General features: G+C 38.3%; 1 protein-coding gene across 1 annotated transcript in view; it reads right to left on the reverse strand.

Annotated features, from left to right (window-relative positions):
* MMS22L (MMS22 like, DNA repair protein) overlaps nucleotides 1-15,455 on the reverse strand; it is a gene marked incomplete in the record, with an annotated part of 1,809,169 nt that overhangs the window by 176,997 nt on the left and 1,616,717 nt on the right. The window contains 1 exon segment of the mRNA XM_044065731.1: nucleotides 7,120-7,325. Coding sequence (XP_043921666.1) covers nucleotides 7,120-7,325 — 206 coding nt within the window.

Raw genomic sequence — 15,455 nt, forward strand, 5'->3', positions numbered from 1 at the left:
AGATGATACCTTATTTATTTCACTCGAACACTTTTCTGCACCTGAAAAAGTTTCAAAAGTTAATTTACAGAAGTCTTATCAAAACCCTTATGTCTCAAAGTAAATCTTAATATAAATATAAAAATCTCATAACCTGTTAATAGCAGAACTGGTTTTACGTCTTACTCTTACCACAGATCTTTTCTCTGTAACCACTGCCCTTCTGTTCCTGTCAAACATCGGTATTCACTTTGTACACTACTTGACTTACAGCACTTGCATATGTTTTTTTTTTTCTTTGCTTTATTAATGCCATCCACAACAACCACCTACAGAGACATATTCTTAAAATTGATTACTCCAACAGCAAACATGCCTCTGTGTTTACAGACTCCCAACTTCATTATCTGACGACTACTGTAACACATCATCCATCACAGCACTTGAGCTCACTTCCTCTACTTCATTTGGTTCTCCTTTCTTTATTAAATTCTTCAACACTTCTGTATTCAGACCTCTGCTCTCCAACATGGTAACTAAGATTTCATCTCTCTCAATCTCTTTCCCAAAATTATTTAGCACTAATGTTTACTTCTTATCCCATCTTGGAATCCTCCAAGCACTAGTGACCCCACCTAATGCTCGAAAGCACTAGGGTAAGTTTCCCTATGTCCTAACCAAATCTCCTCTAGTAATATGAATATCTCCTTGGGTCTCTCCTGAAAAGAGGCTACTAACCTAGTGGGTCTCACCAGGTCAACAAAAGGTAGGTAAATAAATAAAATATGCATATATGTATAAATATCCCTGTGACGATGTGATGTATTGTCAGCTACACCAGAAGTAGGGCAGTGGATGTGTGACATATGCCAGCATAACTAGCTGGAATTTTGTAAAGAATTATATGTCATTTGTGTAGCAATCTGATTTAAATAGATGTTTGTGTTGAAAAATGTATTTGTAAAGCTGCTTGTGTTAAAAATATACCAACAGTGTGTTCTGCTGGACAGAAAAAGAAATACACTTGTATGATAGACTGTATTACAACTATTGAAATTAATACTGTAACAGATGATACTGGAAGAGACGAGATTAAGCTCAGCTCCAGCTAACTTTAAAAAATAGTATGAAATTAAATTATTTAATTTAGGCCATAAAGATTGTATCTTACAGTTCTGACTGCAGCCAGAGATGAAATGTCTGTGCTGGAGAATGGTTTATTAGTTCCTGTAGGAAGTGTGGATGTGTTTTATTGTTTCATGACTTCCAGAAGCTGCAACAAATCTTAACAAAGCTGTGTGTGTGTGTGTGCATCACTGACGCATATGTGTGAGATTCTGGGTCAGTTGCTAGGACAGGGGGTAGTATGGAAACTAGACGTCAGATGACCAGATGTATGTGATATCATTCTGTAATCCAGGGCAAGAATGACGTTTTAATACTAGATAAGACTTAAGTCTCATGGCAGTCTGTTTTAGTAACCTGACAAAGAAGCATGTCTCACTCACTTCATCTTGTCTTGCTTTAGTAAGTGACCAGGGAATAGTAATTCTTTAGAACAGTCGAGAAAATATAGAAAAATTAGTTAAGTACTGTTTTTCTGTATCTGTGTGAATCTATTCATCTGTGTTATGTTAATACTTCCTATGACTGAAACTCTGGTGGTTATTGTAAATAGTCTGTATTTTCATGTTCTTTTATTATTCATTATTAAATATATTTAAACTTTTCATTATGGCTGGTCCTTTACAGAATATTTTAACTTTTAAGAGTACTTATATCTATTTGTTGACTCTGTGGCCACTCCTGAAAGCCTTACTGTATTGGTCAAAACACTACCATTTGTATTAATATTAATTTCACTCAGTATAATTGGGTAGCCTTGTGACAATCCTAAGAGCAGCTGACTTTGGAGTGTCTGGTGGCATTATCTAACTTACAATCTGGGCAGAAGGGCGCATAGCTAGTAAATCTGTGCCAGCCTTTCCCAGGTGTGTGTGTGTGTGTGTGTGTGTGTGTGTGTGTGTGTGTGTGTGTGCGCACGCACACATGTGCAAATCAAATCTCCAAGAGTGTGCGTGTCAGCTGCTTGGAGCAGGGACATGAAGCACTGGTTTCACAGAGAGATTGGTGGAGGGCTTGGCTCGGACACTCGGCTGAGGACTCAACTCTATAGCTGTGCCAGTGAGGAGTCTTACTGGGGACATGAAAGAGAGAGAGAGAGACCCAGACCCTGGACTGAGTGTGTTCCCTGTGTGCTCATAAGGGAAACTGAGCTAGATGTAGAGAGCTGTATCTGCAAATACTGTATCTATTTTTATTCCAAGTGAATATCTCTCACCCAAGTCAGTGATGAAGATACAAGCTCCTTGATTACTAGCCCAGAGAGGGGACGCCACAATCCCATTTATGTAAATACCCCAGACAGTGTTCACTTGGAAGCACTGTGGAATGGGGAACTTGGTACTGAGAAAATGTGTATTATGTTTCTAAAATATTATGAATATATGCCATATGTTTATTATATTAATAATTTTGAACCAGAAGTTCATAGGTAGGTACTGCCCGAGGGCATTTATAAGCCTAGCCAGAATGTGTCAGCTTTCACCGCCCCATTGATTAATTAACCAAGCCTTTGTCAAGCAGAGCCAATGAAGTGATCCCAGGGGTGTATTTTCTGTTACCCATCCACTCAAGGTTTCTCTTGAAGAGTGTTAGTGAGGGGCTCTGCCTAATATAGATAGGAATTTTGTTCCAAAGCAGGGGGAGTCTCTGTGACAGGAATCTATCCCTCCAGCATGTTCTATTTATTGTTGTGATGAGGTTTAGCTCACTAGAGCATGTGGCTTGCAGTGACTTGTATTTCTTTAGGTGGAGCATGTCCATCAATCCTGAGTTGGGCATGGTTGTTTATATGGAATTCTGTTGCATCAAAGGAAAGCATACACAATACTGGAAAAGCTTTGCATTGATATTTGGTGGTTAACAAGCACGGTTTTGTAGGTATTTACATTTATTTATCTATTAAATATGCAACTCTGCATATAAACCAATTATGCAAATATTTCAAAATGGAGCGAAACCTACAAATCTGCTTTTCAGCCAACTGAAGATCACATCTGCATTAACAAAAGTCACAATGAGAGGGTCTATACTATGGTTAGAGAAATATTAACCGTTACCGGTATTACAATAACAGTTATTTTTCACATATAACTGTTCACTTTAAAACCAGCTTCATCTCTGGCTGACAAATTAAAATCACCACTATGAAAACAGTTGTGTACTGAACACCTTTCATATTTACAGTTCCTTTATCATTCACAAGATGTACACATTTGTGTACAAGCAAGTAGCAACACATACCTTTAGGAATTTAGCTCAGGTAAAAGTTGTCCAACCAGCAATTCTGCAGTTGTCAGGAGGAGAGAAATTCCACTGATGCAAGGTGTTATTGAGTTACAGTCTATATATCTTACTGGCTTCTTTAACAGTCTACCACATCTAGAGTATTTAACAGGATTATTTACAATGGACACCACTTCTTTTGGTGTCAGGTTTTGCTACATTGCAACTTCAGTTGGAGATGAAACTTCAAAATGTTTTCTCTGCTCATGTTTATCTATCATAGTTCTTCTGGACTCCTTCGGCAGTCACTGGTAAGTGCAGACTTAACCAAAGAATTGTTAGTTCTTCTAGCAATCCTTCATGCATCTATGGCAGATATGCTCTACTTTGCACGTGTGCTCCACGTAGTTCCTTACTGGCTTGTATTTCCCTTTCAGACCGCACATTTGTAGATAAATACACTTCACAGGATCATAGGATACTAAGCTAATGACCATAGGGACTTACAAGCTGAGCCAAGTTCTACCCTTATTACCACGATCAGCACCTATCACTCCTGTCCAAGAGGGACATAGATGGAATCCCTGGGGTGAACTTACAATTATCCATCCAATCATCTAGATTGCGTTTGAAGAGGACCAATGAGGTCCTCTGATTGACATGAAGCAGGAATCTGTTCCAAAGACATGACAATCTCAGGGAGACAAATCTGCAGTTGTGGATGTGCTTTGTTCAAGAACTTATTCCACAGGTTTTCTGCCTCCATGCCTTCCAACCACGAAGCCTCTCTCTAATCAGACACAGTCTATTTATTCCCCTACTTGGGAATTTCATCCATGCTTAGGGGTGACAGCTCTCTCTAGGGGGCCATTATACAAGCAAGCCATGAATCTGCTTAGTGTCCTTGCTGACAGCTGATGATGTATGCTATGGCCTAAATGGGCGGGGGTGAGGATGAAGCAAAAAATAAGCATCACATCATAGGCTCACAATGCGTTCCTCATGTAAGTAAGTGCATGCTCCCATTCACCACACTGAAGGGTAAACCTGGTCAAACTCCCCTCTACAGGTCACACATCAACAAGCAAACACCTCCTCTGAGGGGACTCGCCCTGTATGGGACTGCTTTGTCCCACCCCTATTCAAGATGGGCATGTCCTCCTCTTGAACAAGAGCATGAGCTGTAATCAAATTCAGGTTGCCCAGGTCACTATCAGGGCATTATCCATCACATGGGACTGATGTACAAAAGGACTTTGCATATGCCTTATACGAATTTGTGGTTTGTTTCCACTGACGCTCCTTTATTGCAGATACATTTTGGGAACTTCTCATAACCCTAAAAAACCTGCTTACTGTTCCCTTTTTTAATCTGGGTAAATCTCTTTTCGGCATATGAAAATAGTATCTATCCCTAGCTAACTGGCTTATTTTCCTGTAAGATCATACACTCATGAGTATTTTTCTTTTGCACATCTTAAATATTCTTGACCCATATGCAAGTGGTCTGTTTTCCTCTAGAATGCAGATTCTGTACCATTTTCACTGACATCAGCTTTCAATCTGAATGGCTTGTTCACATAAAAGTATTTTAATATAGTAGAATCCATGAAGATTTTCTTCAGCATTTCAAACTCTTTTCCTTTTCATAGTTCCATTTTCAGGCTATATCAAGCTTTAACCATTGTTTTAGAGGTACATTTATTTCAGATGTATAGCCTTGCACTGTGGCACAGAGTGAAGAAACTTTGACAATAATCTAGGTGACTGGGATTCAGCTGGTGGTCCCCATACCAGGGAGACAGACAAAGGGGTCATGAACTACTCACCTTTCTCTGGGGATGGCATATGATATGGGAGCACACATGGAGGTCATACAGACCTGGTATGCTAAAGCCCATGAGGTCATAGTCAGATTTGACCAAACTACTAAACATTTTCTTAGTTATTTTTTTCAGCTGTGGACTGACAATTTCACTTGCTCTGCACACATCTGCAGGTTTTGATAAGGCCATATTTGCCTCTTATAACAACTTGTTCCTTTTCTCAATTTCTTATACCATAAAATATGCTGTCGCTTATTAAAGAATTATTCAGCTCACCAAATTCACATTCTTTGTCTCTGTTTTTCAGCTCAAGAGATATATGCATCTATAGTGTTTGTATGATTGTGCTCCTGTAAAGAACAAATGTCAAATAAATGGCAATTTTTAAGGGGACAGGCAGGAATTACTAAATTTATCTTTAAGGGCTGCCATTTTGTGTTTCCTATTTTCCAGTAACAGTTAAATACCTTTATGGTTACTTCCCAAGAATGCAGCACACTGAAGTTAAGTACTCTTAAGTAGTTGTGCAACATCATTGGAGTGTTGACACTTAGCTTGTGCAATGCAAGTGCAAGATCTTTCAAAAAATGTTGCCAGACACCAATTTGTGGACAAGATGAGCCATTCCAAAGGTTTATTGTCACAATCCTATCATTCATCATTTTCATTACTTATGAAGCCAGGGTTATATTCCATCATGATGTCCAGTCTCAACAAAGGTATCCTTAAGACTAAACAAGCAAATGCTTTTGACAAATTTAAATCATCCATCAATAACAGACATCTACATGTTTTTTTTTTCATTTTTTTTCCAGACCTGAGCAAACCAGCTCAGGCTGTAAAGGTAGTAGTTGTATCCAAAGAAAAAGTTACCATAGCTCCCCTTTCAATTCAAGAAAGAGATTCATGATTACTTGTCTTAATCACTTGCCTCCAAAAACCATGACAGACATTCACAGCACTCAGACATACTTTGGTTTATAGAGAGTATAAAGGCACTGAAATAAATGCGATAGTCCAACGTTTCTATAAATAAAACTATTTTTTTTTAACTGTGCCTTCACCCCAAAAAAATCATAAATTATACATCTTTAGAACAACTCAGGGTAGCGTTGTCGCCTCACAGTAAGACGCTGACCGGTTCGACTCTCAGCTAGAGCGTCTTCTGCATGGAGATGTGCGTGAATGGGCGTACCTTTGTTGAAGGTTGTGCGTTAGGGCTGGCAACTCAGCACGTAAAAATCAACTGCCAATCATTAGTGGACTGGAGTTCCGCTGTGTCGACCCCTAACCGGGAAAAGCCGAAAGAGTGAGAGAACAACTCAGTCATACCTTCACTTGAACATTTTTAAACTTTATTATGAAATTTTCAAACTGGAGAAACAATATTATGGAATCATAACTGTCAAAGTTAAATCAGACAGCTTCTTAGTTACATACTGATACGACAGTAATACCTGTGGGATATTATGATAATGTAATTAAGATACTCTGTTTAGGAAAAGAGAGGACTCTGCTTAAATTATTGGCTGCCACCTTCAAGTGACCACCCAAGTAGGCTAGGAGTGCAATAGACCCCATCCATTTTATATTTTATATGCAACAGTATTCAAAAACCTAAGAGCTCTGCTAATTTGTTCACTTAAGAGCTCTGCTAATTTGCTCACAGAACAAGAAAGTTCTGTTTTGTTTTCTTCATTCAAACCAGCTGACTGTTTTGAATGCTGCCTTGAACAGACAACAAGTAAATGAAGCTTTAGGGATTCAAAGTAAATTGCTCATTCAATCAACTCAAGGTTCTAGCCTAAGCAAAACAGGCACATGTATACTGCCAGAAACAAATGTTACTCTGTGTTGCAATGAAAGAAACGAACCAGTCCTTTTTAGGATTTAACTGTATTTCACAAATACCTCTAAACATTGAACAGTAACCACCCCCCACCCCCCGAGTGCATTTTCTACTTACTTTATGACCTGCAGCACTGTTTTCCTAAGCTGCGATGCAGCACTAGCAGGCTCGCATACAGCCGTTAGAACTGGGTGATTCACAACTCCTGAACCAGATGGAGCTGCTGGAAGAAAGCGGATAAAATACTGCAGAATCACTTTTTGGAGCTGCTGCTTCAGGTAGAAACTTTGGGTATGAGACATTGAGGAGATAACTGACAAGCCCTGTAGAGGAAAAAAATAAATAAATGTAGGATCCTATAGCTCTGTCATCATTTATCTCATCCTTCAGTTAACAGGGAAGGACAACAGTACAACATTAAAAGTTATAAGGACTCCAATTGTGTTTCACTCATTCTTAAATATGAAAGGAATGCAACAGCTCATGTTTGTTTCAGTTTAAGAAAATACTTGTTCAAGAACACACAACAGCATAGTGAAACTCAGAATGCTGCCTGTGCTTTAACAACTGAGAATTCAATTAGCTTGCATAACCAGCTATACTGAAACAAAATCAGGCACCAAGACACCCTGGGGCAGTAAATTATTACTGAAAAAGTATTTCTAATTTCCTAATAAAAATATTGTTTTACTTCCCCAAACTGTTTGAAGAAACTGGACAATATGCTGCCCTTAACTGGCTTTTCATTACTGTTAAATAACAGCTACTGCCAAGAACTATCTTCATGTCTTTACTATCCAGCTGTAAAAGAAGCATGCCTACTCTTCAAAATCTGCCTAATTTGAAGGATGCAGCACTCTTCTCTCTGACTAAATGCTAAAGAAGGACAAAAGATATTTTAAATGCAACTTTTCAACTTGAATCTAATTTGCTTGAAATCCATTTGTACAGACTGTTCATGTACGGCAACATACTGTTTCACTGCAGGCGGCAATTTGTACAGAACAGTGATCAGTACTATAGCTTTCTAAACCTCTCATACAGCTGCAGTCTCACCAACTGCATATGTAATTCAGCACCGTTAATGTGAAGGAAGGCCATTGCCTAATGCTGGTGCTTCAAGGACACTATCTTTTTATTCAAAATCAAAGCAAAACTGCCATTTTACAACTGCTTTGATTGTACAAGAGAAGCTGACTGCTGTCATCATGAACTGTGTCACCTTCATTGGAAACCATGCCACTAAATGGCTTGACAATAAAACTGACTTAACTTTCCTCATGCATTAAAAAAAAATGAGAGAAAAAAATTCTGAGTTGCTTATTTGTGCCGTTTTGTTTTTTTCCCCATCAAAATAAACCATAACTTGCTAATTTCATCTAGACAAAAGAATCCAGGTGGAAAGCATAAACTCTCACGAACGTTTAACCAAATTATCTCATTCCCTAACCATCCTGAAATACTTTACAAAAGATGAATATAACAATAAATGTACTAAACAGTGGGCTACAGTCATTTTAAAATATCTTGTCTACTTCCTCTAATGAGAAGAAATCATTAACAGCCACAGTAATTTTAAAAAGAAATGCAACCTTTAAGCTCAGAAAACTATGCTAAATAGACTATAATGAATAGCAGAACCATAGCTTGGTCATCCTACCCAGTGCTGTTCTCTAATTGGGCACTCTACTCTAAAAAGGTGTGAGATCCATTTCCATTCTACATATGGTGCAAGGTCCATTGTCCATAGCCTGAGGGAGGGGAAAAAAAGCTCTTTCTTCTCAAAATGTAGCAAGACACTAAATCTGATCACAAATGCACTATTGGCATTCATGCAAATACTGCACTGCTGACAGAGCAGCATCTTCCCAAATGTGCTGCTCAACACCTTGCACCTCGATGGACGTGCTAGACTATGAAGGCACCCTCAGTTCCTGCGTTTCTCAGTTCAGTTCAGACACCAGTCGCATCAACAAAGTAAGCACAGTGCAACCTACAAGACAGAATATGAAAATTAAACACAACATATATGACTACGTAGCCACTGCAGAAAGCATCCTAGCAAACCAATTTATATAGTGACAAACCAAGCTGTAAAGGTCTTCGGCAGTAACTACCTCCTAGGAGCTATTCACATCATGGAGAATTAAACTGTAGGAAGACCTTAATATAAAAGCTCATAGAGACAAATCCTGTTACACCAAAGTGCCAAAGGAGGCCCCCTAGCTTCCAGAATCAGTGTCTAAACAATAAAATTTAGTGAAGGTGTAAACTGGTGATCAACTGACTGCATCATAAATATCTGTAATGTAAGAATTTTAAAGCAAGGAATGAAAGCAGTAATGCTGCTAGTGGGATAGCCACTGACAAGTAGCATTTTCTAATATGACGTTATTCAAATGAAAACAATATCCCACAGCAAACAGAAATCCATTTACAAGGAGTTTGGTCATCAAATGCACAATTTTCAAAACAGGCAAGTAAGCTTGTCAATTAGCTTCTGTATAGGTTGCCTGTTCCTATTCACCTGAATATCTGTTGTCTGAGTCATAAGTTGCTGAGGATCAAAATGCAGATGAGTGTCTACCATTGGGAATTACTGTCAATGCAGTTTCTATGTGTAGCCATCAGTGAGTGCTTTGTTTTGAGATATACTCCAGACTTTGTGTCTCTCAGAGTTGGTATATGTAAATTTAGGGGGTTGCCTGCCACAATGGGAAAAAGAGGGGAACAAGCCTCCCCATGTAAAAATGATTACAGCTTCACTTTTTGCCCTTTTGTGTTTTAAACATTTGCTTTCAGTACTGTAGTTCTTTCAGTTTTCAGTCACTTGATGTTTAGTAGCAGAGCCATGTTGATCAAGTGATTCAATTCCTAGGAAGGAAAAGGGCTGTAACAAATGACAAAGAAGAGAAATACCACATGATAATGGAGGCATGGCAATGTTGGGGTTAGAACCTGGGGTAGCAGCCCTTGTGATAAAGGAAGGATGGGGGAACTGTTGGCTGAATGTTACAATTGGCTGAATGTTACAATGTATCAACCCACAGACACAAAAAGGATAAGTAAATGGGGGAGACAACAAAGTGCAGTATGAGGAGCAGCATAATTATACTCATGCGGGAATCTGAATCTCCAAAGAGCAGACAAGATCTTAAATTCTAGGGTGGAGAGCAAGTGGGGTTGACTGTAGTTCTGGCTCATGAGGGTTTAGCTAACAGGTAAAAAAAGTGCAGTAGAAATGACAGAATTTTACATGTACTTCTAACCAAGGTGGTGGGTATCAGAGATGTCCAGACGGAGGCACTGCTGGCCAATAGCGATCAACTCGCAACGTAATTTTGAGTGGGGAACCAAAGTATGCTAGCTGACAACAGGGAATGAGAACACAATTCAGGAGGTGGGACAGGTGTAACCCTGGGTAATAGGTAAGCAGCAGGAATTAACAAGGTAACAATGTATAAACAGTGCGTAAATTATTTCAGAAGTGTGGTATGACCTTGGGCAGGAATCAGTGAACATTGATTTTGGAGGTTTGGAACACTAGTTAAGGAACAGAAGAAATACCATGCCGTCCATGTCAATGATGACTTCTTTTTGCACCACTGGACAGACTGAAGGAGAGGTAGTGGTAGGCTATTTGTGGGGCTTTAAGGCTGTAGAAGAGGGTCAATGATAGTATCAATATTCTCCAGTGGGCCCTTGGGCTGTCACTCGGGTGATCTGTGGCAAGTTACTGGAAAGCCATTTGGTGACAATGAGCTGCAAGCTAGGCTGATGTTCTTATGGGTAGCTAGGTTAAAAAAATAGCTTTCATGCTGGTCTTGGAAGGGGAAATCCTAAAGCACACAGTAGTCAGAAAAAGCCAAACTCCCTGAATCATGGTCAAAGTAAACCTTTAATTCCTTCATGAACCAATAGGTATGAATAGAACCATTTTGCCTTGTTCCCAAGGTGAGTCAACTCTACAGATTCTGTGAGAAATGAAGTCTGGATCTACCACATGGATTCTGCATAAATGACTTTGTTTCTGAGTTGAGTCCTATCTGGGAAGGAAGCAAGACCTCTAAGTACAGCTGCCCTTAACTACACTAAGTACTTAGTAAATTTTTATGATGATCCTCCAAACCAGAGCAAACTCTCAGAAATGTAATGCCATGAACAACCCTAGCCAGTGGTCAGGGGCTGAAGTTGTGGGGTTGATATCACTGGAGTGGTAGTAGTGCTGAGTTGGTTTAAACTGGCTCTAAACCGTAGTGGGGATTTGCTTTCTTTTCTAAAGGTCATTCACCAGAAGTTGGACGAGCTAGTCAAAATGGGCCTCCTACAACAGACGGGGATAACCAGGATGGTGTGGCTGAGCTCTTTCTTAAGGGAGGATGGGTTAAGTCACAATATCCTATACAGGCAGACACCTGAGTCTTCAGCCGTAACCACAGCAAAATCACAGTCAAAGGTGCATCACGTCACATGATACCGCAAATAAGTTGTGCACAGGATCTCCTGATTGAGCCCAGATGGAAAAAGATTGTCCACTTTTTGATTTAGTAGAAATGGGTGTATGGACTCTGGGACAGCTGAAACAGACAAGTTAAAGATTTCAGACACAAACATTGCACAGAAAAATATAATTCTGTCCACTCTATCCAGATTTTATGTCTATGGCAATTGGCAAGCTTACAAGAGATACTTTAGTGTCTGAGACCAAAGCTGGACCTAATAGAACTGACTGGAGTCTAATCTGGGATGCCTAGTCAGGGCTTCATGTCATCCAAATGGGGGCTTGTAAAGAGCATCAGCTTTTCTGGGAAAAATGAAAGCAGTATTGGACTACTTCCACACTTCATACATGGTATTTCTGTGGGTCCACTATGAATAACTGCTGCTTCTTTAATCAAAAACTGATTTGAACCCAATGCAATGACACTGCTAAGATGCAAAACACAGGAGTTTGTTTTGCAGGAGCAAATCCCTCTGCAAATCAAACAAGGGAGCATGCCCTGACTGCCTCAAACTAACTATGCATAAATATATATAAATATGCACACACATTTATTTTTATTTATTTTACATTTGTTGGCTGGGAGTGTCCCAACTGAGCCAAAGGCCCTTTTTCAGTGGAGATCCAGGGAGAAAAGCTCCATAAGTACAAGACATATTAACGATATAAAAAAAGGTAGTATACAATGGAAATTAGATTTATACAGTAGTCAGAAAAAGCTTCATTATATATTCATTATATTAATATATGTGCATGTGTGTATTTATATGTTCACAGACAAGCATTAGGATAGCTACCCCTGTGGACCATTTTAAGCCTAGTCAATTTCCCTTACTGTGTTCAAAATAACCTATCCCATTTGATTATAGATTAGCCTTACCCATCCCATGGTCAATAATTATACATTACCCCTAATGAGAATAAGGGGACCCGTCCATGGGATAAAGCATTTAGGAGCTGCCTCTGTCCACTAGTACATGCAGTACTCTTGGGGATAAATTCCTCATTTCTCATCCATAGATCTAAGTTTCACTTGAAATGGACGGGAATAAAAAGGAAGTTATGTACTCACCATAATGTTCCATCTAAGTAGTTCTCCTTCATTTGTCTTCAACCTGTGGGTCCTCGGATCCGACATGGCTGCATTTTCTAGCTACGGCTCCATGCTCCCCCCACCCATGAATTTCCCAGTCTCCCTTCTCCCTTCAGATCGAGTTTGATGCCCAACATGTAATAATTACCCGACCACCAAACTTATCCTTCAAGAGAAAAAATACCACAAGACCCCTTAAATCCTGGCATAAGAACGATCCCAACAGAAAAAGTCCAGAACCAGGGACATAAAGCATCCTGAAGGATAAGGTCAGGGGGAAGGAGGGGGGAACGGTTTAATTCAAATGAAGTAGACCTACTCAGATGGAACATTATGGTGAGTACATAACTTCTTTATCTGAAGTAGTTTACTTCATTTGATCTTCAACCTGTGGGACAGAGTTCTCAGCTACCTTATCCTTGGGAGGCCCTCATGGAAGGATATTCCGGAGCACTGAACAGCCAAAGGATGCTCTACTCCTAGAAACCAAATCCAGCTTATAGTGAGAAATAAAGGTGTGAGATGAGGCCCAAGTAGCAGCTGAACAAATATCATCTAAGGAGACTCTAGACCAAAAAGCCACAGACATAACCATGGAACGGGTTGAATGAGCCTTCACCTTTCCTGAAAGAGACGAACCTCTATCTGCGCAAAACTTGAACCACACAAAAGGCAGCGAATGAACTGGTAGCTACAAACAGGCAAAAATGATTTATTATGTTAGCGCTTTCGGAAAGGTTAATACCTTTCCTTCATCAGACAATTCAATACACAAATTAACCTTCCTTATATAGCTGCACCATAATTACTAAATGACATCATTATGATCAATTAGAACACCAATTAAACATGCAAAGCACTTGATGAAGCTGGAGCCTAGAACTTTACTTTCACCAAGCCTTATAACTAAGTAAGCCCATAAAATTATAGTCATATGTATTTCAATACGCATATTCACAAAAATTAGCTAAATAAAAATGAATTGACAAGTATGTAATTCATTAAATAAATAATAAATACTGCAAATAGTAGCAAACTGATAACATATTTAAAAACCTTCTAAAATCCATTTAATATGCTAAAATATTATAAATAAGTATAATAAATACTAATATAATCTATCATATCGCAATTATGAAATTCCTAAGTAACTAATCTTACCAACTTTATAAATGTAAACATATATAAACTGTTTAAGAAATTATTAATTTGTGAATGAATAAGTACACTAAAATTGTAAAAATTATAATATTTATAAAACATGTTAAATATCTTATTCTTTATGTAATTGAACTTAACATCTGTTATACATTATATGAATTTTCACTTATGTTAAATTTTTAAATTTGAAACATAAACAAGGTTACCCTTTTCAACGCTAATTTCCTAAGCACACATTTTATGGAAACAAACTCATTAAGACCAGGATGGACAAAAGCTGTAGTTCTAATCTGCCATTGAAGTTCGTGGCATTCTAGATCTAATTGCCACGGACTACGCCTAGGATCTGGTGTCACCTGATGTAATACTACAAACCTAAAATTATGGTTGGGGTTATCAGCCAAATGTCTTGCCAAAGCATTATTGTTGTCCCATTTGGTTATTGCGTATTGATGTTCATAGATACGCTGTCTCAATTCCCTTTCGGTTTTACCAATGTAAAACGCAGGACAATCTTGGCATAAGGCACAGTAAACTACTGCTTTAGATAAACATGAGTGTTTACCTTGGACCTTGTAATGAACATTCCTGATTATTACCTCCTTAACAATACACAAAAATTTGCATTGGTTACATCTTCCACACTTAAACATTCCTTTATTGTGAACATTAACCTTTTTTGTAGGACATTCAAGTAGTGCCTTAATGTTAGGACCTCTTCTATAGGTGATTTTCAGTTTATCACCCAATAATTTACTCAAACTAGTGTCTTCCTTTATTAAAACCCAATTTTTGTTAATAATTTCTCTAATTACAATACTGTCTAAATTGTAAGTACATAAAAAACTTGTATGAAAGTTCTCAACTTTAGTACAAAAAAACACCAAAATTTGGGCTGGCTGCACCAGTAGTATCATCCGGTGTACCTAAAAGAGGCTTAAAAATCCTGAATTTCTTTTGTTAATAACTTCAAATGAAATTTCTTTGATTAAAGAAACAGGATAGCCTCTTTTAATAAACATAGATTCAAGATGAGAACATACGTATAAAAAATCGTTCTCTTCAGAAATCATTCTTGCCGCCCTCACCATTTGTCCTTTTATAACAGCTCTCTTCTGATGGGCAGGGTGGCAACTTGTATAATGAAGGAATGAGTTTTGAGTATGTAGGTTTCCTATATATTGTACTGTTAAATTTAGCTTTTTCCAAGTTTTTATGAATAAGCACATCTAAAAAGCTAATTTGGTCATGTTGAATGTCATATGTAAATTCTAAAAAGTTAGTTAAAGATGAAATGTTGGAAATAAAGTTTGAAATAAACTTACAGGGTCCTTTCCAAATAAAAAACATATCATCCTCGTACCGGGTGTACCAGGCAACATTATGTTTAAAAAGGTCATTATTAAATAGGAAGGACTTCTCCCAATGTGCCATCACACAATTGGCAAAGCTGTCCCCACAGAGTGACCCCATCGCCACACCTGTCTTTTGGAGGTAGATTTGGCCTTCAAACCACATGAAATTATTTCTCAACACTAAATCCAATAAAGTTCAACTAAATATATACTGTCTTCTTTAATTTGCCTTTCATGCATAAATTCTCTAATCCATTCAAGACCAGTATCTTGTGGAATCACTGTATATAGGTCCTTAACATCTACTGTTAAGAACGTATAATCTTGATTGAAAGGAATTCTA

The sequence above is a fragment of the Protopterus annectens genome, chromosome 1.part0, assembly GCF_019279795.1.
Source record: "Protopterus annectens isolate FY-2018-M chromosome 1.part0, PAN1.0, whole genome shotgun sequence".
Taxonomy (NCBI): Eukaryota; Metazoa; Chordata; order Ceratodontiformes; family Protopteridae; genus Protopterus; species Protopterus annectens.